Below are 24,903 nucleotides of genomic sequence, written 5' to 3'. Positions count from 1 at the left end.
AAACCCAGTTCTCCAAATTAGAGTTCACTGCTCTTCACCACTATACCAACTGGCTCTCAACAGAACATACCGAATGCAAAACATGTACCATGCTGTTCCCCCAACATATAAACAACAGCCCTGCCAGATCTTGAGAAAACAGTGACATGCCAATTTCACCAGAAATTGCAAACATTCAGTGTGTCAAAGGCTTTCACAGCCGGACTCAATTGGTTGTTGTGGGCTTTCTGGGCTGTATGGTTGTGGTCTGGTAGATCTTGTTTTTACCTGCATCTGTGGCTGGCATCTTCAGAGGTGTATCACAGAGGTGGCACTCAGAGCCCTCTCTGTGGACAAGTGCAAACAGAGTCGCCCCCCCCCTCCCCACACATCTAGGCTGGCCTGGGCTGCTGGGCTTGATTATTAGCATTAAACCGAAGACCTAGTTTTGGGGAAGCAGTGTAGGAAACCTTGTTAAGTGCTATTAAACCCCACTGATTTTCATGCAAAGAACTAAAGCATGATCCTTTACCTGGGAGTAAGCTCAGTCGCTGGCAATGTGGCTTGCTTCTGAGTAAACCCTCCTAGCGTCATGATTCACCCGTTGGAAGAGTTGCAAAGCCACCAAGTACCACCAAGCTTACTCCCAAGTAACACACGTCTTGAAGCCAACCATTTTTTCTAAACTAAAACCTCAGTATTCAGGTTAAATTGCCGTGTTGGCACTTTGCGATAAATAAGTGGGTTTTGGGTTGCAATTTGGGTACTCGGTCTTGAAAAGGTTTGCTGTCACTGGAAACATCACTGTTATTCATCTTAGCTGGCCTCCCTCCCCTCTCTTTTCTTCCAGTTTTATCATTATAGGCAGTATCTAAGGGGGGATGTGTAAGGGGCATCGAAATTTATATCTTTCTTCCTTCATGGATTAGTATATTTAAGATGCCAGATTTTATTGTATATCATTGTTATTTATTGCATGTTGACTTTATTGAAATTGAATATTAATGCTAGCTGCTCTAAGCCTGCAGTGTAGGGGAGAGTGGGTTAGATGATGAAACAATAAATAAGTAGTCCCATTTTGCATTGCTCCCTGGCAGTAGTGTAGCTAGGGGGCACCGGGGGGGGGGGAGCCCCAGACACCACTTTCTAGGGGTGCACAGCACAGCAGTGGCCAACTGGCCCTGCTCCCAATCTCCCACCTGGGGTAAGCACAACTGGGGGTGGCACGCACCCGGGATAAGCCCCAGGCGACATTTGATTAAGCGACACCCCTGCTCCCTGGTTGTCTTATACTGTCTGCCTTGTTTGATAACCTGTAACCAGTCTTGAATCTCAGTGAGAGAAGATTATAAACTAAGCAAAATGTAAAAATACTCAGTTTTACTTGGAAAGAAGGTGGACAGATTAATTGAGAATAAGTAAATTTGAGTGCTGGTACAAACTGTGTAGAACTCATCATCTCAAACAACCCAATCCAAGGGCTTAAAGCGCTACCCAGATAAAAGCCTGAAGTAACATGGCCAATAAAAAGATGCTGTTGTTTTTTTAAAGTAGCACCAAGGAAGAGAAAAAACTAAAACTTACAAGGACGAAGATGTGGAATCTTCAGTGTTTACCGTGGCGCTTTGTTCCTCGTGCAGGGTTCCCCAACCTTTCTGGCACTTGCGGGCACATTTGGAATTCTGACACGGCATGGTGGGGTGCCAAATAAGGCAGAGCCAGCCACAAAATGATTGCCACCATTTAACTTCAGTAGCACAGTGCAGACCTTGTGCCACAGAAGTGTATTACATTAGGCCGAAAGGCAGAAGCCACAGAACACCCTTTTTATTAGTAGGGTTAGATGTTTTCTGTTAACACAGCCTGGGCTTTCCAGAAGTCAGCACTGTTGTGGTATACAAGAGTCAACCACTAGGCTGCAGATGAGCCAGTCTCGCCACTCAGCTACAGGCAAAGGGATGTGACAATCCACCCCACTTGCCAGTCAGATGCTTTCAAGGTGCTCTTCTGGGCCTGCCACTCAGCTTAAAACAAAGCTTTTCCCACCAAGGTGCCAAGCAGCAAGAGAATTAGAGGACAACACGGCTGAAGCAGAGATCTTGAGTTGCTGAGTAGCATCTTGAGCCTGACTAAAAGCAACAGAACAGCTACAAGTAGAGGCAACCCCTGGGATTTTGTGCTGGCTTTCTCATTCTTACTCATCCCCTCTTGCCCACTGAAGTAATGGCAATTGATTCACAGTTTGCACAAAAACCTGAAAAGGCAGGAAGAACACAAGGAATGAAAGTTCACCGTGAAAGCACCTCCTGAAAGCAGAAGGCATAGCCTGGTGATGCATGTGGCATTTCTGAATTAAGAACAAGTGTGAAATTCTCATCTCCAGGTCTGAAAAAAATATGATGAATAGCTGAAAAAAGTAAGAACATAAGAAAAAGCCTGTTGAATCAGACCAGAGTCCATCTAGTCCAGCACTCTGCTACTCGCAGTGGCCCACCAGGTGCCTTTGGGAGCTCACCTGCAGGATGTGGAAGCAATGGCCTGCTGCTGCTGCTCCTGAGCACCTGGTCTGCTAAGGCATTTGCAATCTCAGATCAAGGAGGATCAAGATGGGTAGCCATAGATCGATTTCTCCTCCATAAAAGCCCTTTTTAAAGCTACCCAGGTTAGTGGCCATCACCACCTCCTGTGGCAGCATATTCCAAACACCAATCACATGTTGCATGAAAAAGTTTCCTTTTATTAGTTCTAATTCTTCCCCCCAGCATTTTCAATGTATGCCCCCTGGTTCTAGTATTGTGAGAAAGAGGGAAAAATTTCTCTGTCAACATTTTCTACCCCATGCATAATTTTATAGACTTCAGTCATATCCCACCCACAGAAGTCTCCTCTCCAAACTAGAGTCCCAAACGCTGCAGCCTCTCCTCATAAGGAAGGTGCTCCAATCCTTCAATCATCCTCATTGCCCTTTCTGCACTTTTTTCTCTCCTCGATATCCTTTTTGAGATGTGGTGACCAGAACCGGACACAGTACTCCAAATGCAGTCGCACCACTGCTTTATAGAAGGGCATGACAATCTTTCCAGTTTTATTTATTCTTTTCCTAATGATCCCCAGCATAGAGTTTGCCTTTTTAACAGCTGCCATGCATTGAGTTGACATTCCCATGGAACTATCAATTAAGACACCCAAATTCCTTTCCTGGTCTGTGACTGATGGCACTGACCCCTGTAGTATGTGAAGTTTAGATTTTTTGCCCCTATGTGCATTACTTTACATTTTGCTACATTGAACTGCATTTGCCATTTCTTAGCCCACTCACCTAATTTATCAAGGTCCGCTTGGATCTCTTCGCAATCCTTTGCGGTTCTCACCACCCGACATAATTTGGTATCATCCGCAAACGTGGCCACATTACCTATCCCTACTTCCAGGTAATTTATGAATAAGTTAAAGAGCACTGGTCCCTAAACGGATCCTTGGGGGACACCACTCCCTACATCTCTCCATTGTGAGAACTTCCCATTTACACCTACCCTTTGCTTCCTGTTTCTCAACCAGTTTTGAATCCATAGGAGGACTTCCACTCTTATTCCTTGATTGCTGAGTTTTCTCAATAGTTTCTGGTGAGGAACTTTGTCAATAGCCTTTTGGAAATCAAAATAGACAATGTCCACTGGTTCCCCCTTATCTACATGCCTGTTTACACCCTCAAAAAACTCTAGTAAGCTTGTAAGGCAGGACTTGCCTCTGCAAAAACCATGCTGACTCTCCCTCAGCAGGTCTTGCTTTTCTACATGTTTTATAATTTTATCTTTAACGATAGATTCTACTAATTTACCAGGAACAGATGTCAAACTGACTGGCCTGTAATTTCCTGGGTCCCCCCTAGATTCTTTCTCATAAGAACTTATTGCCATACAAGCCATTTCAACTTCTGGGCTGTTTTATGTCATATGACTGAGTATATGAAGGTACCTTGTACAAAGTTCCTTTAGGAAACTGCCAGCAACCATCTAATGCAGGGGTCCGCAACCTTTACCACCCAAAGAGCCATTTGGACCCATTTTCCACGGCCCCAAAGATCTACCGAGTCAGAGAGCCGCCTCTGGTTCGGCCCCTCCACTCACCTTTCCTTCCATCGCTGCTCTGGAGGGCTGGAGGGACACGCCCACGCTACCCTCTGACCTCCAGGCTACGCGGAGCCGCAGTATAAGGCTGAAAGAGCCACATGCGGCAGACCCCTGATCTAATGCCTCGGGTTTCTTATCACCTTCCTGAAGTGCCTTAAATAGCAAGTCCCTGTGGAAAAATGCCTTCTGGATCCCAACCAGGAATTCAGTCTCTGAGCTACAGCCCTTCTGCCAACCGAAGATGAAGATATGAGCAGCCAAAATAAATGACACACAAGGAAATAATAAATAGACTGTTTTAATCTATATATTCCACAAAAAGAGAGAGTAAATTAGTACTCAAATTGGCTGTGTGGACCTTTGACCAAGGACTGAAGGCAAACACAGAGTTTAACGTATTCTTCTTCACTGTACTAAAAATGACTTTAAAAAGGAGGAGGCACATTCATGTGCGAACTGGGTCATTCAGCTAGATAAAACGTATTCACCGAGACATGAACGCAAAGCAGGTTCTGACTGGAAAATCCACCCCTGGTTGCCCTTATTGAGAATATTAAGTTCACACTAAAGATGTCAAACTAAGCTAGCCTAGACTTTGTAAGAAAAGGCTCCCAGGCCTAACCTAGTCTCCGTGTCACAGCTGCATCCGCAGTTCATAAATGCTAAGATGTTCAGAGCCTGCAGGTCTCTGTGTGTGCATCTCTCCTCCGCCCCTAAGACCCACTGCAGCTCCCGAGACACTAAGCTTTAACAAGACTGACATCTGCTTCACGGAAACAGCCCAACTTCAAAGAGCTCGGGAGAGAAGCTGCTGCCGCCTTATTTCCTCCAGTGAAGTTCAGAGTTTTTGGTTTCTGTGAATGGGCTCTTTTGCTGACACCCGGCTGTCCTCTTTCTTCTGATGTTTAAAGACACATGTGCAATGCACGCAGCAGAAAGAGCACGAGCAGTTCCAATGTGTGCATACAGATGTGGGCGCAGAGTGAAGAAAAGGATGTAAAAATATGGGTGGGGGAATCCCTCTGGCAGTTGGGTGACAGGCAAAACAAGGGGTGGGGGTGGGTGGGGCGGGGGAAGAGAGCTGTTTTGGTGATGTGTAAAAATTCACATCCTGAGTGTGAAGAGATTTGGGGGAGGGGTTTTTGTCCAAAACTAAAGCAGTCAATCAACGAACATCTTAACAGTGTAGAAAAATGTCTCGAAAATAAAAACAAGGCATCTTGACAATAAGATGCAGCAATATTGTTAAAAACATCCGTATGTACCAATATTCAGAGGTATCCACTAACTGATGAGATTCTGTAATGGCTGGTTGTAAGGAGAAGAGCATGAGAAAGAAACTGGGCCACATGAGAAAGATGCTGAAGCATTTTAAAGCCCCCCAGCCAAGATGCTTCCAACCAAGACACCATCTTTCAGGGCACGCTCCACATCCTTTTCTTCTATTTTTAGAAAAACCTGGAAAGAAAAAAAGAGTCTTGTTATTTGCAGGACTGGTGAGAATCCAGCATGGCCACAACGCAAGGGCAGGAATTCAGCTTACCTAGTAAACTGCTATCTCATTGCCCTCTAAAGAGTCTAGTGGGGGCCAACAGGCAGGCTCCTCCTCCTCGCGGTATTGAAACAACGAGGAACAGACTACTACTGGTGTAGAATTTCATACAATTCCTGTCGCCTGTTCTTAGCCAGCCTGAAAAGCCAGGGGACAAAGAACACATGCAACATTTTTGGCTGTACCAGTCGGTGTACCCGGTGTGGTGTAGTGGTTAAAAGGGGTGGACTCTAATCTGGAGAACCAGGTTTGATTCCCCACTCCTCCACATGCAGCCTGGGCCAGCCAAAGTTCTCTCAGGACTCTCTCAGCCCCACCTGCCTCACAACGTGTCAGCTGTAGGAAGAGGAAATGAGTTTGTAAGCCGCTATCAGACTCCTTACAGGAGCTTGCCCAAGGGAGAATAGCCATGTAGCTGACAGGGAAACATCCCAGTGGGTCATGGCTCTCAAGGGCCGCTGGGCGCCGGGGGCAGGCAATCCCCAGCAACTCTGCCTCAGCCTCCAAGACGACTGGGCCCAGACCCCTCGTCATCCGCGGTGGCTGCTGACAGCTCACCAACTGTCTCCTCCTGCAATACTTCCAGTTTGGGGAATGAAGAGTGGGTGAGCAAATGCCCACTACTGGCCTCATTGAGCTGAACAGCCCTGCAGTGCAGGCCTGTAGCACATCAGGGGCTGATCAGTTTGACTCACTCTAGGGTTGTTTTCCCTCCCCGGTCTGTTAATGGGTTGTTGTGGTTGTTATTATTTATTTGATTTTCATCGCACTCCCCCCCCCCCATCCCGCAGCAGGATCAGAATGGCTTCTGACAATATCAAGCAACAAAGCCTATAATGCAACAAACAATAAAACTCTAACCTAAATAGGATGGAACAAGTCAGAAATTCCCAACCATATAACCAAAAGTCTTTGTAATCTAGCCCCCAGCACTCTTTCAGTCTCTAAATGTCACATCATAGGAAATTGAGAGGGGGGAAGCCAACGAGCCAAAGCACCTTCTCGTTCTCTTGATCTGCGCAAAACACAGGCCATTCTGAGTAACGAATCAATCCAGAGAAGAATGCCTGCTGTCAGCCACCCCATTTTGCCCCTCAGCCACACACACACACACACAGGGGTAGGAAGCCTGGGGTGTGCACTTCTAGTCCTCTCTCTGAGGGCTCCGAGGGGTTACTGCATCCTTGCTGGAAGTATGACACCCTCAACACTCCTTTCACAAATGAACTCCATGGGGTTGTTTGCAGCTGCAGAAACTTCAAAAACTATTTTGCTCTGAGCTAGAAACACTTCTCAAACCCCAGAGGCCAGAAAACATGCCCAGGCGTCAGGGAGGACAGAGCAGCACAGTGGAGCTGTTCAAGTGCTGGACTAGAATATGAGGGAATCGGGTTCAAATCACAACGCTGCCTATCCAACCTCCCGGGGTTATTGCTGCAAGGACATATTGGAGACAAAAAAGATGCTGTAAACTGCTTTGGGGCCCTCCACTGGGGAGAAAAATAGGGTCTGAACATCTACACAAATAAGAATATCCATGCCAGAGCTTCCTTTGTCACCACCAATACAGTCTAAAGAAGAAGAGTTTGGATTTATATCCCCCCTTTCTCTCCTGTAAGGAGACTCCAAGGGGCTTACAATCTCCTTTCCCTTCCCCTCCCCCCAACAAATACCCTGTGAGGTGGGTGGGGCTGAGAGAGCTCCGAAGAACTGTGACTCACTCAAGGTAACCCAGCTGGCGTGTGTTGGAGTGCACAAGCTAATCTAGCTCCCCAGATAAGCCTCCACAGCTCAAGCGGCAGAGTGGGGAATCAAACCCGGTTCTCCAGATTACACCTGCTCAACCACTACAATAGGGTTGGAGATTCGGACAGTCCAAATCCGAATTTTTACCGAATCTGCACTGATTCGGACGGATTCGGATGAGCAGGGGCCGAATCTGAGCTGTCCGAATCCTAACAGATCCAAATCCATGGGATTCGGATCACCAGCCGAATTGCGTTTTTATTTTTTGGTGGTTTTTTCACGTTTCGGCCTGCAGGGGGCGCATTTTTAAACATATCAGCACCAAAAAAAAATTTCAGGGTATCATCAGGGGGGATCTGTTCATGATGATACCCTCCAAGTTTGGTGCAGTTTGGTTTAGGGGGGGCAAAGTTATGGACCTCCAAAAGGGGTGTCCCTATCTCCCATTCTTTCCAATGGGAACTAAGGAGATGAGGGGCTTTCACCCTTTTGGGGGTCCATAACTTTGGCCCCCCTAAACCAAACTGCAACCAAACTTGGAGAGGTATCATCAGGACAGTCTCCTGATGATACACTGAAATATTGGTACCGATATTATCTACAAATGCACCTGCAGGCACCCCCAGAATAGTTAGCACAAGATTCTTTGTTCTGCAGTGATTCTTAGCTGCATTGCTGTCCAATAGAATTTCTGATAGAGGGGAGCTGTGGAGTGCACATTTTTCATGGTAAATCCCACCAAAACTTTCACGGAGGGTATCTTTCAGGAGGTCTCTGATGATGACACCATTCAGGTTTGGGAACTTTACTTCAGAAGGGGCAGTGGGAGATGGACCCTACCCTTTTTGGGTCCCATAGAATTAAACCCCCTGAAGCAAAAATCCCCAAACCTGGATGGTGTCATCCAGAGACTCTCCTTGAAGATACCCCCTGAAAGTTTTGTGACTAAACTTTCAGAAATGTGCACCTCACAGCCCTCTACCAGAAATTCATCATTGACAGAAAATACAGCTAAGTCACTGCAGAACAAAGAATCTTGGGCTTAAATTTCTGGGGGGTAAAAGCCTGCAGGGGACGCATTTTAGAGATGTATCGACATAGGCCAAACTATCAGGGTATCATCAGGTGACTGTCCCGATGTTGCCCACCAAGTTTGTTGCAGTTTGGTTCAGGTATGGACCCTCAAAAGGGGTGCAACTATCCCCCCATTGTTTCCAGTGGTAGCTGATAGGGGATGGGGGCTACACCTTTGAGAGTCCATAACTTTGGCTCCCCTGAACTAAACTGCACCAAACTTCTTGGGGTATCATCAGGACAGTCTCCCTGATGATACACCTGAAAGAACTTAGTGTCACTAGCTTTAAAAGCGATGCTGGTTTGCGTGTTTCACCGGGCCACTCACTCCAGCTTGAGGCTTCATGTGCAGGAAGCGGTGAAACATGAGAAACCGGAATTTTTTTAAAGCTAGAGTGGCACCAAGATTTCAGGGGTATCATCAGGAGACTGTCCTGATGGCACTCCCCCAAGTTTGGTAGCAGTCTTGGTTCGGGGGGGGCAAAGTTATGTCAGACCCTCAAAGGGGGGGCCTCTATCCCCATTGTTTCCAATGAGAGCTAAGGAGATGGTGGCTACCATTTTGAGGGTCCATAACTTTGGCCCCCCTAAACCAAACTGCACCAAGCTTGGGGGGTGTCATCAGGACAGTCTCCTGATGATACCCTGATATTTTGGTGCTGATATGTCTAAAATGCACCCCTGCAGGCACCCCCAAAAATTTGCCCAAGATGCTCTTTTTTTTTTGCAGTGACTTCTGCATTGCTGTCAATGGGGAATTTCTGGTGGAGGGCTGTGCAGTGCACATTTATCAAGACACAGTCACAAAACGTTCAGGGTATCTTCAGGAGAGTCTCTGGATGACACCATCCAGGTTTGAGGAACTTTGTTTATGGGGGCAGTGGGAGATGGACCCTACCCATACAATTGAACCCCTTGAAGCAACAGTCACCAAACCTGGATGGGGTCATGAAGAGACTCTCCTGAAGATACCCTGAAAGTTTTGTGTGTTTACCATGAGAAATGTGCACTCCACAGCTTTCTCCTCCCACCGGGCTTCCCATTGGCTGCAATGGAGCCAGCCAGCCACTACAGAGCACAGCATCTGGGGAAATTTTTAGTGATATATGAGGGTGCAGTTTTAGAACTACTGTCACCAGAATTTCCAGGGTATCATACAAGCTACTGTCCCTATGATTACTCCCCAAGTTTGCTTGTGAAGTTTGGTTCAGGGGGGGGTCCCAAAGTTATGGACCTTCAAAAGTGTAGCCCCCGTTTCCTGTTAGCTTCCATTGGAAACAATGGGGGACGGGGCACCCCTTTTGAGGGTCAATAACTTTGTCCCCCCCTGAACCAAACTGCACCAAACTTGGGGAGAATCATCAGGACAGTCTCCAGATGATATCCTGAAAGTGTAGTGCTGCGATCTTTATAATAGTACACCCTGCAGGCCCAAACGTGTAGAAATACCAAAAATTCAAAAAAAATAATAAAACGGGATTCAATTTTTTCGGATTTACCCGAATTTTCGGGCATATCCGAATCGGCTATGATTCGGATTCGGGCATACAAATCATTTTATGCCCCAAAATACCCAAATCCGAATTTTACCGAATTTTTTTAGTATTGACCAACCCTACACTACAACACTGCTGTTCTATGTATATGGGCACTTATAGGTCTTTGACCAGCACTGACACCTAACCAGTTATATAGAAACAGAGCTAGAAGGGGTCCTCAAGGGTGATCTAGTCCCCCTGCACAATGGAGGAAATTCATAGCTACCTCCCCTCCCACACAGTGACCCCCCTGCTCTATGTCCAGAGAAAGATAAAAAAACCTCCAGGATTCCTGGCCAATCTGGCCTGGAGGAAAATTCCTTCCTGACCCTAAAGTGGTGATGGATATTACTCTGGGCACATGAAAAAGGGCCACAAGAGCCAAGTACTTCCTGCCTCTCTCTCATAACCTGCCTACATTCGCAGAATCAACATTGACAGATGGCCATCTAGCCTCTGTTTAAAAACCTCCAAAAAACAAGAGCCCACCACCTCTCGGGGAAGCCTGTCCTACAGGACAGCCACTCCAACTGTGAGGAAGTTATTCCCAACGCTTAACCAAAAACTCTTCTGATTTAATAGCCCGTTGGTTCTGGTTCAACCTCCTGACCAACAGAAAACAACCCTGCTCCATTCTCCAGCCTTTCAAGTATTGTCACCTCTCAACCTTCTCTCCAAGCTAAGCATACCCAGCTCTTTATTTATGAAATTTGATAAAACCTCCCACCCCTGAAAGGCTCTGGGTGGTGTGCAACCAGTAAAATACAATAAAATCACGATTTGGCATTTAAAACGGCATGGACTACATAAAACTTCAATAGGGAGAGGTCAAACATTGGCAGCCTGGGAAAACTCATACCCCCTTGGGAGAGGACAAGGCACAGCACTTGGCGGCCAGTGATGGTAGCTTTGGGGGAAAGCGTGGGTAGATGGAAAAATGGATGGCAATTAGCGACTGGCACCCCCTCCCCCCCGGTGGAACAACTCTGTTTTACAGGCCCTGTGGAACTGCTCAAGGTCCCGCAGGGCCCTAACAGCTGGAGGAAGAGTTTTCCTTTCCTCATAGGACTTTTGTCTCTAGAACCTTCACCATCTTCACTGTCCTCTTCTGAGACAGTTTTATTTAAATTGATTATATTTTATCAGTAGAAAAGTGATAACTTTTATAACTAATTTAATCATATATTTTATTAGTATTTGAGAAGAGTTGGCAATTTAACACAGATTAGTTTTAATGGACTGTTATATTTATTTCCCCGTTCTTGTCACCTATTATATGTGAATAAAATCTTGGATAACTAATTATCTGTTATACACTGGAATTTGTATTGGCTTATTATAAGTTTTATGATCTATGACTGAAATAAATAAACACACATACATTCATACGGCGTCAGTACACTGAGTCAGCATATTGGTCCATTAAGCTGCGGAAAGTCTACTCTGATTGGCAGTGTTGATATAAGGGTGAAGGCAAATACCTTTTCCTGTTCCACTAAGATCCTTCAAGAGACTAGAAATGCCCAATACTAAAGTAGGAATCTTACGCATGCCAAATACATGTTGTGTATCTAGGCCAGAGTGTCAGGGGGATTGTATCAATCTAATTGCTACAAGATATATGAAACCAGCCTGCCATATGTTATCACGGCTGTTCTGGGACATTCTTTCCTTTGATTTCTTTGTTCTTGAATGTATTTCACATGCCGATTAGATGACTAGGCTTCCCCCTGATACTTCGGTATCATGGGAAACGGGATTGTTTCTGTCATCCTGTGGGGGCAGGATGCCAGGTGACTCTGTCTATCTATCGCCAACCTTGGTGCCTTCGCTGCAAACTAATTCTTTCTCACATTCTTTGGGAAAATGGGAGGGGGGATTAACATCGGATTAAGGGGGGTAGCAAAAGCCAGGTTCACCAGAACTGGCTTTGACAAGCTGGGTGCTTGGAAGCCTATCAATAAACGCTGCTGATCAACAATACACTGTCCGTTTGTTGCTTCAAGGTTCGAGACTTAACAAGGCTCGAGACCGTTCCCAGAGTTACCAGGATCCCAGCTACCCCAGTCCACTCTGCAGTTTCATGCACGAGAAAAGGATGTTAGCAGTGCTACCTTGGCCAGCCGCAAATCTTTTGCCTTCTTCAGCCCCAGAATGCCTCTGGATTCCAAGAGTGATGACAGTGAGAGGCATTCTGATTGGTCAAGAGCTCCCACTTGCTGCTTCCTGCAAACTTTGCTGTATATCTCGTGCAGCTAGAAGAATCATTGATGAAAACAAAACAATGAAATGGAAACAAAAGTTGTCAGGTGCCTGATGTGCATAAGCTTGTAGGCTTCCCTTGTAAGTCAGTATGGCATAGTGATTAACAGTGGTGGACCCTAATCAGGATAACTGGGTTCAAATTCCCACTCTTCCACATAAAACTTGCTGGGAAACCTTGGGCCAGTCGCAGTTCTCTCAAAATTTCTCAGCCCATGCAAGAGGTAGGCAATGGCAAACCACCTCTGTCCTGAATGTCTCTCTTGTTTTGAACTCCTTTGACGGGGTGGTTAACCCTATATACCTCTAGATGTTCATGGGATTCATACCTTCCATCAGTTCCCGTCGAAGGCAGTGGCCAATTGGCCATGCTGGCAGGGGCTGATGGGAATTGTAGTTCAAGAACATCTGGAGTGCCATAGGTTGGCCACCCCTGCCCTACGGGGTCACCATAAGTCAGCTGTCACTCGAAGGAACTTTCAAACAAGTCTGATCCTGAGCTGTTTGGAGGAAAGGAAGTGCGTCAGATAGGAACTACTCCAGTTTTAGCCTCAAAGGGCTTTTGGGGACAATCAAAGCAATGAATAATTATTTTGTTTAAAATGAGTAATGAATACTGTAATTATTTTGTTTAATGAATACTGATTTTGTTTTGCCCAACCTCTTGCTTAAGTCCTTCATTGGGCCTGGGCTTTGGAGAACACAGTGGATGAAAATCCCTGGACACGTCAAATGTACTGCGTGGAATCCATCCATCTGGTATAGAAGTTATTTTTGTCATGCTCTCCAATTTCCCTTTTGCCACTTCACATCCACTCCACATCCAGGCTTTATGGCATCCCTGAGCTCTCCTTGAACCAAATTTGCCCTACCCTAGTCCAAATCTTCAGGGACTCCCCCAACCATGGCTCCAAGAGACGTCAGTTATCTTTTGTCAGCCCAAAACTGAGGAATGTTACTGTTATGAGGACAAGCAAAGTGTCTGCCAAATGAAAAGTGCTTTTGGAACCACCAGTTTAAGGAGAACATTCCTTCCATTCTGCAGCAGATGCAAAACAGGTGGTAAATTTTTAGAGGGATTACAACCCTGTTGTAATGGAGCAGCACATGAGGTTGCTTGCAACATTTATTGTATGGACCACCTTGCTTTTACTGCACTTTGTAATCCATTTTCTGTATTATGGGATGTCATGCCTTGGGCATTTTTGTCTGCACTGTTTTCCAAATCCAAGTGTAGTAGTTAAGAGCGATGGACTCTTAAGAGAACCAGGTTTGATTCTTCACTTCTCCACATGAGCAGCTGACTCTAATTTGGAGAACCGGGTTTGATTCCCAATCCTCTACAGAAGTGAACTCTATCTAGTGAACTAGATTTGTTTCCCCGCTCCTCCACATGAAGCCTGCTGGGGGACCTTGGGCTAGTCCCAGTTCTCAGAACTCTCTCAGCCCCACCAACCTCATAAGGGGTCTGTTGTAGGGAGGGTGTACACTGCTTTGAGACTCCTTGAAGGTAGAGAAAAAGTCGGATATAGAAACCTGCTCTTCTTCTTCTAAATTGATGTGGGAGACTTACACCAGCTAACTGCATTGTTTCCTATCTTGTGTAATTTGCCGTGGTTCTCAGCAAGACAAATGGGCTAAAGAGACTGAATAAATAACAACATATACTAACAACTGCAATCAGGAACTCCACACCCACCTTTCCTAAGGTCACGTCCTTGGCTTTCTGTTGCTTAGCCAAAAGCAGCAGAGAACAGACCAAGATTTTCTGCTGCAGCGGGAAGGAATCAGCGTCTCCGCAGCTGTTACCAGCCGTCATCCGGTTGCCGTATACATCGGAGATCACCTGTGATATGTGGGCAAGCCCCACCCGCTTGGGCACTGCAGGATCTGTTGCGGAATTTGCAGATGACTTGCCTGAGGATGGAGTCAGGAAAAAAAAAAGGACTGGAATCAGATGTACAGGAAGAAAAGGGACACGGTCCAACCTCACCCTGTGTCAGTGGCGTAGTGGTTAAGAGTAGGTGCACTCTAATCTGGAGGAATTGGGTTTGGTTCCCTGCTCTGCTGCTTGAGCTGTGGAGGCTTATCTGGGGAATTCAGATTAGCCTGTGCACTCCCACACACGCCAGCTGGGTGACCTTGGGCTAGTCACAGTTTTTCTGAGCTCTCTCAGTCCCACCTATCTCACAGGGTATTTGTTGGGGAGAGGGGGTGGGAAAGGGAAAGGAGATTGAAAGACCCTTTGAGTCTCCATGCAGGAGAGAAAGGGGGGGGGATATAAATCCAACTCTCTTCTCTCTCTCTCTCTTCTCTTCATCTAATCAAAAGGCACCATACAATTCTTGTAGCATGGAGTCTCGAGATGGCTGCTACACAAAGGATTCCTGGGGCAATCTCCTCAGCCCCATATCTGCTTATTTATTTAGACAGTTTTTATGCTGCCTCTCCATGCCCAAGGAGGCTTACAAAATAAACTATTTTGGCCTGGGGCCTATTACAGAGTAGTGTAAGCACCAGGAAAGCATCAAGCAAAGGCATTTATAAGCATGGTGACACTACTGGAAAAGCCCTGTCTCTAGCTACCGCTCCTCTACCCCCCCTGTGGATGGGGCACAGGCACGCAGGAGCCTAGAGAGGCAGGATAAAGTAACTGGGGCTGGATATTAATAGCTATTATGTGGGAAGAGGGCGGTCCTTCGGGAACCCTCTGGGCCTCTACCCCCATGTAGCACTTTAAAGGTAAAAGCCACCACTTTATTTATTTATTTATTTTATTTATTATCGTATTTATATACCGCCCCATCCCCTGAGGGCTCTGGACGGTGAACAACAAAATGATGTTACATAAATAATCGTAACAATAAATAGGTAATATAAAATACAGCGTCATTAAAACATAAAACATAAAATTACAGCATACCACTTGGCGTCCAGTATAAACTATAATTACAACCCCTCCCAGAGGGAGGGGAATGGTGGCAGGTCTATTAGGTGTCGCAACTCCCCAGATGTTAAAAAAGGAGTGACTCCCCAGATGTTGTAAAGGGAGCAAACAAAGAGGGCGCCACCCTCAACAGCTGGCCCTCCCAAAAGCCCAGTGGAACAACTTCGGCCTTACAGGCCCTCATGGAACTCTCCGACAGTTGGAGGGGAAGAGTGTTCCCACTATATAGGCCAGGGAGCCGTGAAAAGCCCTGGCCCGGGTAGAGGCCAGCTGCGTGTCATTGAGGGGCCGGAACCACCCAGTAGGACCGCCTCGCTGCCAGCACTTAGAGGCCGCGGTAGGTTTATATGGCGTAAGGCCGCGTCCCGGCGGTAACGAGGGCCCCAGGCCGCGCATAGGAGCCTTGAAGGTTACCACCCATACCTTGTATGGATGATTCTGAATTCCACTGGGGAAAGCCAGTGCAGCCATGGCGTAATACATTCTGAATATTGTCACGGTAGGCACCTCCTGTAAGTAAACGCAGCATGGCTGCATGCTGGACCAGCTTTAACTCCGAATCAAGCGCGGTAAGGAGGCAGGCCCAGCGATAGAGCGAATTACCGTAGGCTAGTTCCAGCCCTGGCGCAGGTGGCTGTTGCATGAATCACAGTGGCGGCTGTGGTCCGCTTTGGGGAGAGGAAGAAGGGCCAGCCGCTGGGCCACTGACGGAGGTGGAAAAACGCAACCCGGGTTGTATGGGCCACCTGGGTCTCCATCGAAAGAGACGAATCCAGGTGGACCCCCAGGCTGCGGACGGAGGGGGTCGGTGCCAATAAGGCCCCCTCCCACTCCGGCGGCTGGAAATCCCCAACCTCTCCCCCACGCCCTAGCCAGAGGATCTCCGTCTTTGATGAATTTTGCCTGGAAACAAACAGGCTGTCAATGCAGATCATAAGAAAGAGCCTGCTGGATCAGATCAGAGTCCATCTAGTCCAGAACTCTGCTACTTGCAGTGGCCCACCAGATGCCTTTGGGAGCTCACATGCAGGATGTGAAAGCAATGGCCTTCTGCTGCTGCTGCTGCTCCCTTCTGAGCACCTGGTCTGCTAAGGCATTTGCAATCTCAGATCAAGGAGGATCAAGATGGGTAGCCATAGTGTAGTCGACCCACGTGGTCAGTGCAAGAACGAGACGAGACGCGGAGATAACATCTGGTGGAGATCAGCTTAGCGGCTGGAGACCGAGTCCCGTGTTCCTAGCGAAGTCTCTAGCATGCAGTTCCTGGCACCTTTTATTGTTAATTCCCTATCGGAGTGTAGGAGGAGGGACGGGGGGGTTCGGAGAGCGGGGAGGCCGAGGGAGATCATCATGTGATACATGATCTCATCTATTTCACGATCTTGAGGAAGGGCGTAGCTGTCTAGGCCTAATCCCTCACCTAGAGGCAGACCATTGTCCCTAAGCTACCGGTGATTGAGCAAACAGGTGTCTATGACCCGTGACTCATTGGGGGATGAGAGAGTGGGGGGGAGTGCAGTGCGTACTCAGCAAGGCCAGTGGAGTCCCGTTGGCGTCCAACGTTCTACCTGCAGTGCTGCTGGGTCAACGTGCATCACTACATCTCCTCCCTTTGGCATTTATTTTAGAAAGGACCCGAAATACTAAGAGGCCGATTTAAAGGGACGGCTTGTCTCCCTCCGCCCGCCTGGTCAAGCTTGAGCGAGCTTCTTGTGTAAGCATTAGAACTTGCCAAGTTTGCGGGGTAAGAGGAAATTCGAGGGAGCTTCTTACACCGTTACAGGCAATGGCCATTGCACACACATTGAGCGTAAGCAGAATCGATAACAAGCAAGCACTACAATTAAACCAAATGCAAGGCTGTGTTACAATAGCACTCAACCATCCTCCCGACAGCCAACCCTAGAGGGCTGACCAACCAAATGGAGCAAAAAACATCATACTTCAGGAATTAGATACAACTCTGCAGCTCCGCGCACTTTCATGTGAATTAACTGGGAATTCATCAAGAAGATTAAAACAAACACATGGCCATGTACATTCTCACAACCTTGGTGATGTAACAACAACAAGTAATCAATAAGCTACGGCCACGGGTGTCACAAGGGCTTGACGAAGTTCCTGCTGCTTTCGAGGCCAAGGGCATCGGCCCGGTGGAGGAGTTGATGGACCACTTGGGCAGGCCAGCCACGGCCAATAGTCTTAGCATTGTAGGGAGTCCGGGGACTCCCGCTGAGAGGAAGTTAGGGAGGCGAACTCCCGCTTGGAGAGAGCGACACGCGTCGCTCTCCGACAGGAGAATTGAAGAGCAGAGTGATGGAAGCTGGCCCGGCGGCGTCCAGGCTCGAGGTGGAAGCCTAGAGGTAGAAACGATGGTGAGGCGACTAGGCAACAAGGAGTTCCGGCAGGGGAGTGGTGAGGGAATGTAATTAGCGTCCTCCCGCAGGTCCAAGAACCAGCCCCTGGGGAGCAAGATGTTTCCGAACCGCGGGGGAATGTCCTCCATGTGTGTGCAGTTCCAACTGGCGGGCAGCAGGAATAGGCGGATCGGTTCCCGTTGCTTTCGCGCCCGGTAATCTGGCGCAGGTGTTAGATGCGTGGTTAGCGACAGTCTTGGTGACAAGGAGAAGCGCCAGCAGGTTTGGGCGGCGGGTCCCCAGTGGCGCTCGCCAGAGTATCTGATGGATGAGGCATTCATGAAGGGGCTTAGCAGACTTCCAGCCTAGAAGTCTCCAGGTGCTGGAGCCGGGGAGCAGGCAGAGCAGGCTCCGACTCTAGAGTACTGGCAGGCAGAGAAAGATGATAGAGGCGTTGGCAGCGGCGGCAAGCTGCTCCCAGATGTTGGTCTGGTGGCTTCGTCAGGGTGGCCGATGTCGCCATGGCGGGAGGCAGCAGAGCAGGCAAGGGCGGTGGCCGCCGAGTTGGCGGTGATGATCGCCGAAGGCGGCTGGGGTTCTCGCCGAGGTGTCACCGAGGGGTGGTGCTGCTGGCGCAGCAACTCTAGGAGCAGCTGGTGGTGGCCCAGCGTCTCCCCAGGTCATTGGGTCTTTGAAGCTGGCGGCGGCGTTCTGTTGGGGCAACTGGGCGGGATCCTTTAGAAGATGTGTTCCATCTCCGGGATGGGGTTTAGTTTCCTCCTAGGCGCCATTCCATGCGTTGGCCGATCATGAGCTCCCGAGGAGTCCCTGAGAGACCTGTGGAAGAGGGACTGCACCACACCTTCCCAGGTTCACGGGGGGGGGCGGGAGTCCCGCCAGAGCTTAGTTCTAAATGGATGGCGGGGAGATGAGGTCCCGAATTTAGAAGTTTAAATTTTAATATAAGAAGGAAGAAGGGGAAAGAAGGCTTGTTTTGCAGCCTGTGAGGTTGCACAATGCAATCTCCTGGGGCTTTTAATGCAATCCTCCTGGGGGCGCCTACTCCCTCTTTCTTTGGATTGTTTGACAGGAGGGCAGGAGGTGGCTGACCCTGGTGGGAGTGGCTTCCAGAGCCATCAGGGTGCGTCAGGCGAGGGTCCGAGCCAGAGAGAGGAGGGAACAGGCCGAGTCCTGGGGGGTTGTGGTATGCATGCTTATTAGCAACACAAAGGGGCTTTAGGAGCATCTTTTGGGGATGGAACATCGAGAGGAATGAGGCAATCAGGCAATTAGAAGGCAAATTCCTGCACACAGAGGAAAAAGAGGGGGGGGTTTCTTTGCAAAGGGGAGTTGCACTTACCGTGACCTTGGTGGCTACTTGGGAAACTGGATGGTGCTAAAATTTGTGTCGAATTATCTCGAGGGGAATTGCAGCCCTTGAGACATAAGAGGCGGCCCGACCGGCGTGGCAAACACCACTACACACCAAATCATGGGTGGATCTGTGTTTGCAGCAACCCCTTAAGTTGGGGCCTGTCCTGACAGTGCTCATTATCGGGGCCAGACCCCAGATTTTTAATCAGGAGGGCCAGTCAGCCAATTGGCCCTCCGCCTCTACTGGTCGAAAAACAGAAAAGAGAGGGAGGGGAGAGGGAACAGTTTTCTACTTGAGGAAATAGAAAGTAATTTTGAACACGGTGGGATCAATGTTCTGTGACTTTATCCATCCCCAGACCAGAGTCGTTTTAACCCTGACTCATGAGGTCCCTTCCCAGAGATTGACATGGATGTCTAAAGCGATGGAAGTAGGACTGTGAGCTGCCTTTCGAGCCCCCCGGGCTGTTGACCGTGGCAGGCCCGGATACTCCATCTGCGGTTTTGTCTCCCACCCCAGATGTGCGGAACGGGCCTGGGTCGGCCACTGGTGAGACCCCACTTTCGGCTGCTCTGATGGCGGTAACATCAGCGGTGTCCACCAGAGCCTTGAACTTACATCCCTTCTATGGCGAGCTCAGGTATGAGGCGGGAGGCTCCCGGTAGAAGCGTCTCCACCGCTCGCGGCGGTGGTGTAGGCTGCGCCATGTTGGCTGCGAGGGCTCGTAGCCTTTATTGGAGTGAAGCCCGGGCAGCGTGGGGCTGGAAAATCCCAGCTGGCGCAGCTGGCTCCGGCAGGCAACTCCTGTGGGATGTTTGTCCAGACCTGGAGATGGATGGGTCCTTAGTGCGTGGAGTCGATCACTCCCGGGACGTGATGAGCAGTCCCTGTTCAGCTGGGCGCCCGGGCAACTTTGGCAGCACCCAGCCCAATAGTTCCGGTAGGGATGGGCTCGATCATACACTGGGTTGGGGCTGACAAGAACCTCCTGCGTGGGGGAACTTAAAGGGAGATGGGCTGGAGTGCATGCGAGAAGCGAGATGCCGCGAGAGGGGGGTGGTTTTGGCTTGGGGCCTTGGTGTTTATGGGTCTGCTCCTAGTACTTACTCTCCTCCTTGGTCCTGGGCTGGGGGGAGGCAGTGGCGGAGTTTCCCGGCGGGCAGTCGCTTCTCCAGTGGAAGCCTTTCTGGCAACAGCGTGGGCGCACCGAGGTTTTAGGTGGCCTTCTCTCCTCCTGGGGGGACCCTCCTCCCATCGGGGTTGTAGAGCCCCCCACCGGACTGCTTGCTACACTCCCGCCGGAAGTGTCCGGGTCTGCCGCGTGAAAGTTAAAACAGTCATCTCTGAGGCTGCCTCCCGCTTCAGTGGAGAGTGCTGCGGCGAGAGGCTAGCTTAGTGCGTGAGGAGGACCCGATGTCCTGGCAAGCCTTAAGCCATGTCGACCAGTTGTTCAGGATTTTGCCCAGCAGAGCCCGTGGATTGCCCCTCGCGGCACCCTCCGTGGAAGCCGTTCTCTTTTACTTGCAGGCACATGAGGAAGAGGAGCCTTCGTTTTGGGCCTCTTAAGCTATCTACCTGCCTCTTTGAGCCGCTTTCCTGGAGCCTGCTTCACAAACTCCTCGGCATAGGGAGCTCTTAGGGTTTTGCGGATGGAGAGGAGAAACTCTGGGTTGGCTGGCGGCGTTGGGGACCTTAACAAATGCCCATATAGAAGCACTCAGAAGCTTAACCGTAAGGGTGGGCCTCAGAGCAGGAACAATCTGATCGTTGCAGGATTACGGCGAAAGCATGAAACCGTAAAGCTGAGCTGGCTGTGCAGGGCGCCATGAATTAGCTGCTCTGTTGAAGCACTGCTGGCGGAGACTCACTTTCCCCAGACCACAAATTGTGCGGAGCTCAGAATGGAACATCACGAAGGTGGTCTTCAATTAAGTCACCAGAACCATTAGGTGGTTCCTTGCAGAGTAGTACTCCAGCATGCCTCTCATCACGTAGAGGGGCTAGTGATTCCCTGATCCGCATTGCTTCTCATGGAGCTCAGTGAGGATGTTATAGCTTAAAAGGCTGATGGTACTTCGACAACCCAGCCGAATGACGCCACCCCCCCTCCCCTCAGTATTATCTGTAAAGTGGGCCGGGGGGGCACAATGCAAGAATCTCAGCAGCATCGATCTTCCGTCAGGACTTTAACTTTCTTCCTTGCAGATGTCGTGCTAATCGGTTCTGGCGAGAGTTTTGAAGCCAGCATGCATTCTGTAAAGCGATGGCTGGCCGGATGCAATTAACCGAGGAAAATGAAGGCGGAGCAAGGGGAAGGGGAAGCTGAGCCAGCATGGGGAAGTTTGGAAATGGGTGAAAGGGCAAGGGGGGGGCAGAAGGGAGGGACGAAGCGTCCAATTTAGTGGATAGAGAAAATTCCGAGGTTGGAGGTGAAGGTGAAAGATCCGAAAGGAGGGCGCCTACAGCAAGGGAGCCGTCAGAGGTCTGTGCAGGCTGATGGCGACAAAACATTGTCTCCACGTCAGTAGCAGCTTATTATCGGTATGCCACAGGCTCACCAATGTCTGAAAGGAAATTAAGTACCGCCGATGTTTCCCAGTCCTTAAGATTCAATGTCCCCCTCTGGGTACCCGGGACACTGCTGAGCTTCCAATCTCCTCAACCAATTTGCGCAGCTCCCTTCTGCTGGGGACCCTGCACAGCATTTCTACGTTAACGCTTTCCAGTTAGATCAAGCGTTAAGCTTGTCATAAGCCCTGCTTTTGCAAGCTCCCCATACTCACCGGTGTTCCGTCGGACGAGAGAGAGTGTCCCTGGGGCCAGCGTGTCTTCTGAATCGCCTCGCATCCAGAAGGGACAGGCGATACCGAAAGCAATTGGTATCCCTGGATGTTCGCCGATCAAAAGCGGACTTCGGTCATCGCTGGCCCTTCCCTGCGGCTGACGGTGAAGGCAGAATTGGAGGTTCGAAGGATTCCGGGTTTTGAGCGCACCGCCATGTAGTCGACCCAAGTGGTCGAAGTGCAAAACTGAGCGCAGGCGAGAGGCGGCGGAGATAACATCTGGTGGAGATGTCCGGCGGCAGCTGGAGACCCGGAGGGTCCGTGTTCCTAAGCGAGTCTCTGGCATGCGGTTCCTGGCACCTTTTATTGTTACCCTGTCGGAGTGTAGGAGGGAGGAGGACGGGGGAGTTCGGGGAGAAGCTGGGAGAGTCGGGGAGATCATCATGTGATGCATGATCTCATCTGGCCTTCGACGTCGCCGGAGAGGAAGCCGCAATGTCTGAGCCTAATCCCTCACCTGGGGGCAAGACCATTGTCCCCTCGCGCCTACGGTGATTGAGCAGAGCAAGTGTTCATGACCCGTGACGTCATTGGGGATGAGGAGTAGAAGTGCCAGTGCGACTCAGCAAGGAGCCAGTAGGTCCCGGCTATGGCGTCTAGCGTTCTACCACGGTGCTGCTGGGTCAGCAGTGCATCACTACACCATAGATCGACTTTTCCTCCATAAATCTATCCAAGCCCCTTTTCAAGCTATCCAGGTTAGTGGCCATCACCACCTCCTGGGTAGCATATTCCAAACACCGATCACGCGTTGCGTGAAGAAATGTTTCCTTTTATTAGTCCTAATACTTCCCCCCAGCATTTTCAATGAATGCCCCCTGGTTCTAGTATTGTGAGAAAGAGACCTTGTGGCTCCAGAGTACTGCATCACCTGCCTTCAGATTATAAGGAAGCTTAATGAACACCGGATCTCTGTCCTCTAATTTTGAGTTGGGATTGCAAGCAAGCAGAGGGGAAAGACAATCTTGTAGCCTTTTTGGCATGTTCCGTGAAGTTTGCTAAACATGTACACAGTCTGCACCAGCTCACACCTCATAGCCTGACTACGGGAAATGGACTTTGCCTGGCTGCAGCTCCCCATATGAAGCTACTTGACACCTGCATTTACACTGTGTGAGTCACGCTCCAAGCCAGTGGTGGAGGGAAGATTGCGTAAACGTTTCTTGCCCCACCAAGGCTCAACAGAGTCCTCGGACAGGAGGGCAACCAGAGAAATGCTTAATGAAACACGACAGCACAGTGTGAGAATTGCAGGGTGGGGGAGAGCATTACTTACAGCTGGACAGTGGTTTAAGGATGGTTTGGCTCTTCATGTCAGATTCCACAATCTCAATGGCTCTCCTAAGGGTGAAATTAACAGTTAAAGACGTTTTTACTGGCGTCTGCCACAACGCAAGTGCTATGTCCTGCTTCTGCTCCAAACATGGGCAACTGTGCATTCCCTCACGCCTCGCTGGTCAAAAGAACAGCCCATTATTTGATCTGGCACATCCATAGCTGCGCTGTTAGTGCCCAGCACTGCCGTGGTTTGGTGGGAAAAGTGATAATCCCAGCAACCCACACTGCATATCTTCCAGCAGCTTTCCCTGGCTGCTTCGTGCCGATAACCAGGCAGCGCCTGATATCAAAACCAAACACACAGGTCTCGAAAGGAGCTGTGACAACGCCTTACAGCTGCAACCTGGAGCGTTTACTGTGCCAGGTCCATTTCAAGAAGAGTGAAGAAGAGTTTTGGATTTATATCCCCCCTTTCTCTCCTGTAGGAGACTCAAAGGGGCTTACAATTTCCTTGCCCTTCCCCCCTCACAACAAACACCCCGTGAGGTGGGTGGGGCTGAGAAGAACTGTGACCAGCCCAAGGTCACCCAGCTGGCATGTGTTGGAGTGCACAGGCTAATCTGGATTCCCCAGATAAGACTCCACAGCTCAAGTGGCAGAGTGGGGAATCAAACCCAGTTCCTCCAGATTATAATGCACTTGCTCTTAACCACTACACCACTGCTGCTCAAGTGAGAGACGCGGTGAGCAAGGGGTTGGACTAGATGGCCTGTATGGCCCCTTTCAACTCTATGATTCTATGAGAAAGTACAAACCTCCTTATGCAGGATTCCCAAATGGGGTGACCGTGGGCACCATTCTCTCCTGGCGCTTGACAAGTGCCTTTAGAAAATGTGTAGGGCTAGGTAGGGCTTTTGCCCGGCAAGGGTTCTGACTGATATTGGGAATTTAATTGGCTGAGCAGGTTTTTAAAAACATTGCTTTAGCAGCAGCTGCCGCCATAGCACAAGGATCTTCACTGTGTGAGTGAAGGTAAGCTGTGGCAGCCATGTTGTGGCTGGCTCCACCTCCACTTTGTGGCTGCGTCCACCATGCTGCGGTCAGAATTCCAAAGATGCCCCCAGGCTCAAAAAGGTTGGGGACCCCTGGTCTAGCACAAAGCCTACTGCTTTCCTGCTTATATATGCTATTGGCCAGAAACTGATTGCACAAGAAGTCACGCAAGCAGGAACATAACTGAAGAAACAGTAAGTTTGACAGCACAAGTGGCTGCTGTGGTCTTTTGCGTGCGGCAAGAGCTCTATTGCAAGCAGAAATTTTGCGCTGGATCTGATCCACGGAAAGCAATTAGCAACTCCCTGAACACGGAGGGGTGGTAGTACGTATAGTTTAGCAATTATCTGTATTAATTTATATGGAAATAAGAACCTCAATGGTTAATTAAGAGCAATGTATGAGGAGCCCTTGAGATCTTTCTCCTGCTCTTGTTAAAATGGGGAAGTTTGTAGCACTGTTAAACAAGAAAAAGAAGAGTTGGATTCATATCTCCCCTTTCTCTCCTGCAAGGAGGCTCAAAGGGGCTTAGAAACTCCTTTCCCTTCCCCCCCCCCACAACAAACACCCTGTGAGGTAGGTGGGGCTGAGAGAGCTCCGAGAAGCTGTGACTAGCCCAAGGTTACCCAGCTGGCATGTGTAGGAGTGTACAGGCCAATCTGAATTCCCCAGATAAGCCTCCACAGCTCAAGCAGCAGAGTGGAGAATCAAACCCGGTTCCTCCAGATTAGAGTACACCTGCTCTTAACCACTACGCCACTGCTGCTCC

The 24,903-nt window shown here is 49.2% G+C and overlaps 1 protein-coding gene across 2 annotated transcripts in view; it reads right to left on the bottom strand.

Annotated features, from left to right (window-relative positions):
• Positions 1-4,391: 4,391 nt before the first annotated feature.
• Positions 4,392-24,903, bottom strand: part of CDC6 (cell division cycle 6) — a 40,186-nt gene continuing 19,674 nt past the window's right edge. For both annotated transcript variants that reach the window (XM_048518082.1, XM_048518083.1), the window contains exons 9-12: positions 23,080-23,144; positions 13,981-14,198; positions 12,134-12,274; positions 4,392-5,567 (exon numbers count right to left, since the gene is read on the bottom strand). In XM_048518082.1, the coding sequence (XP_048374039.1) occupies positions 5,481-5,567; positions 12,134-12,274; positions 13,981-14,198; positions 23,080-23,144 (511 nt within the window). In that variant the 3' untranslated portion in view covers positions 4,392-5,480. The remainder of the gene's footprint in view (positions 5,568-12,133; positions 12,275-13,980; positions 14,199-23,079; positions 23,145-24,903) is intronic.

This window comes from Sphaerodactylus townsendi, linkage group LG15, assembly GCF_021028975.2.
Source record: "Sphaerodactylus townsendi isolate TG3544 linkage group LG15, MPM_Stown_v2.3, whole genome shotgun sequence".
In the NCBI taxonomy this organism is placed as follows: Eukaryota; Metazoa; Chordata; class Lepidosauria; order Squamata; family Sphaerodactylidae; genus Sphaerodactylus; species Sphaerodactylus townsendi.
This window is presented reverse-complemented; position numbering and strand designations above follow the sequence as displayed.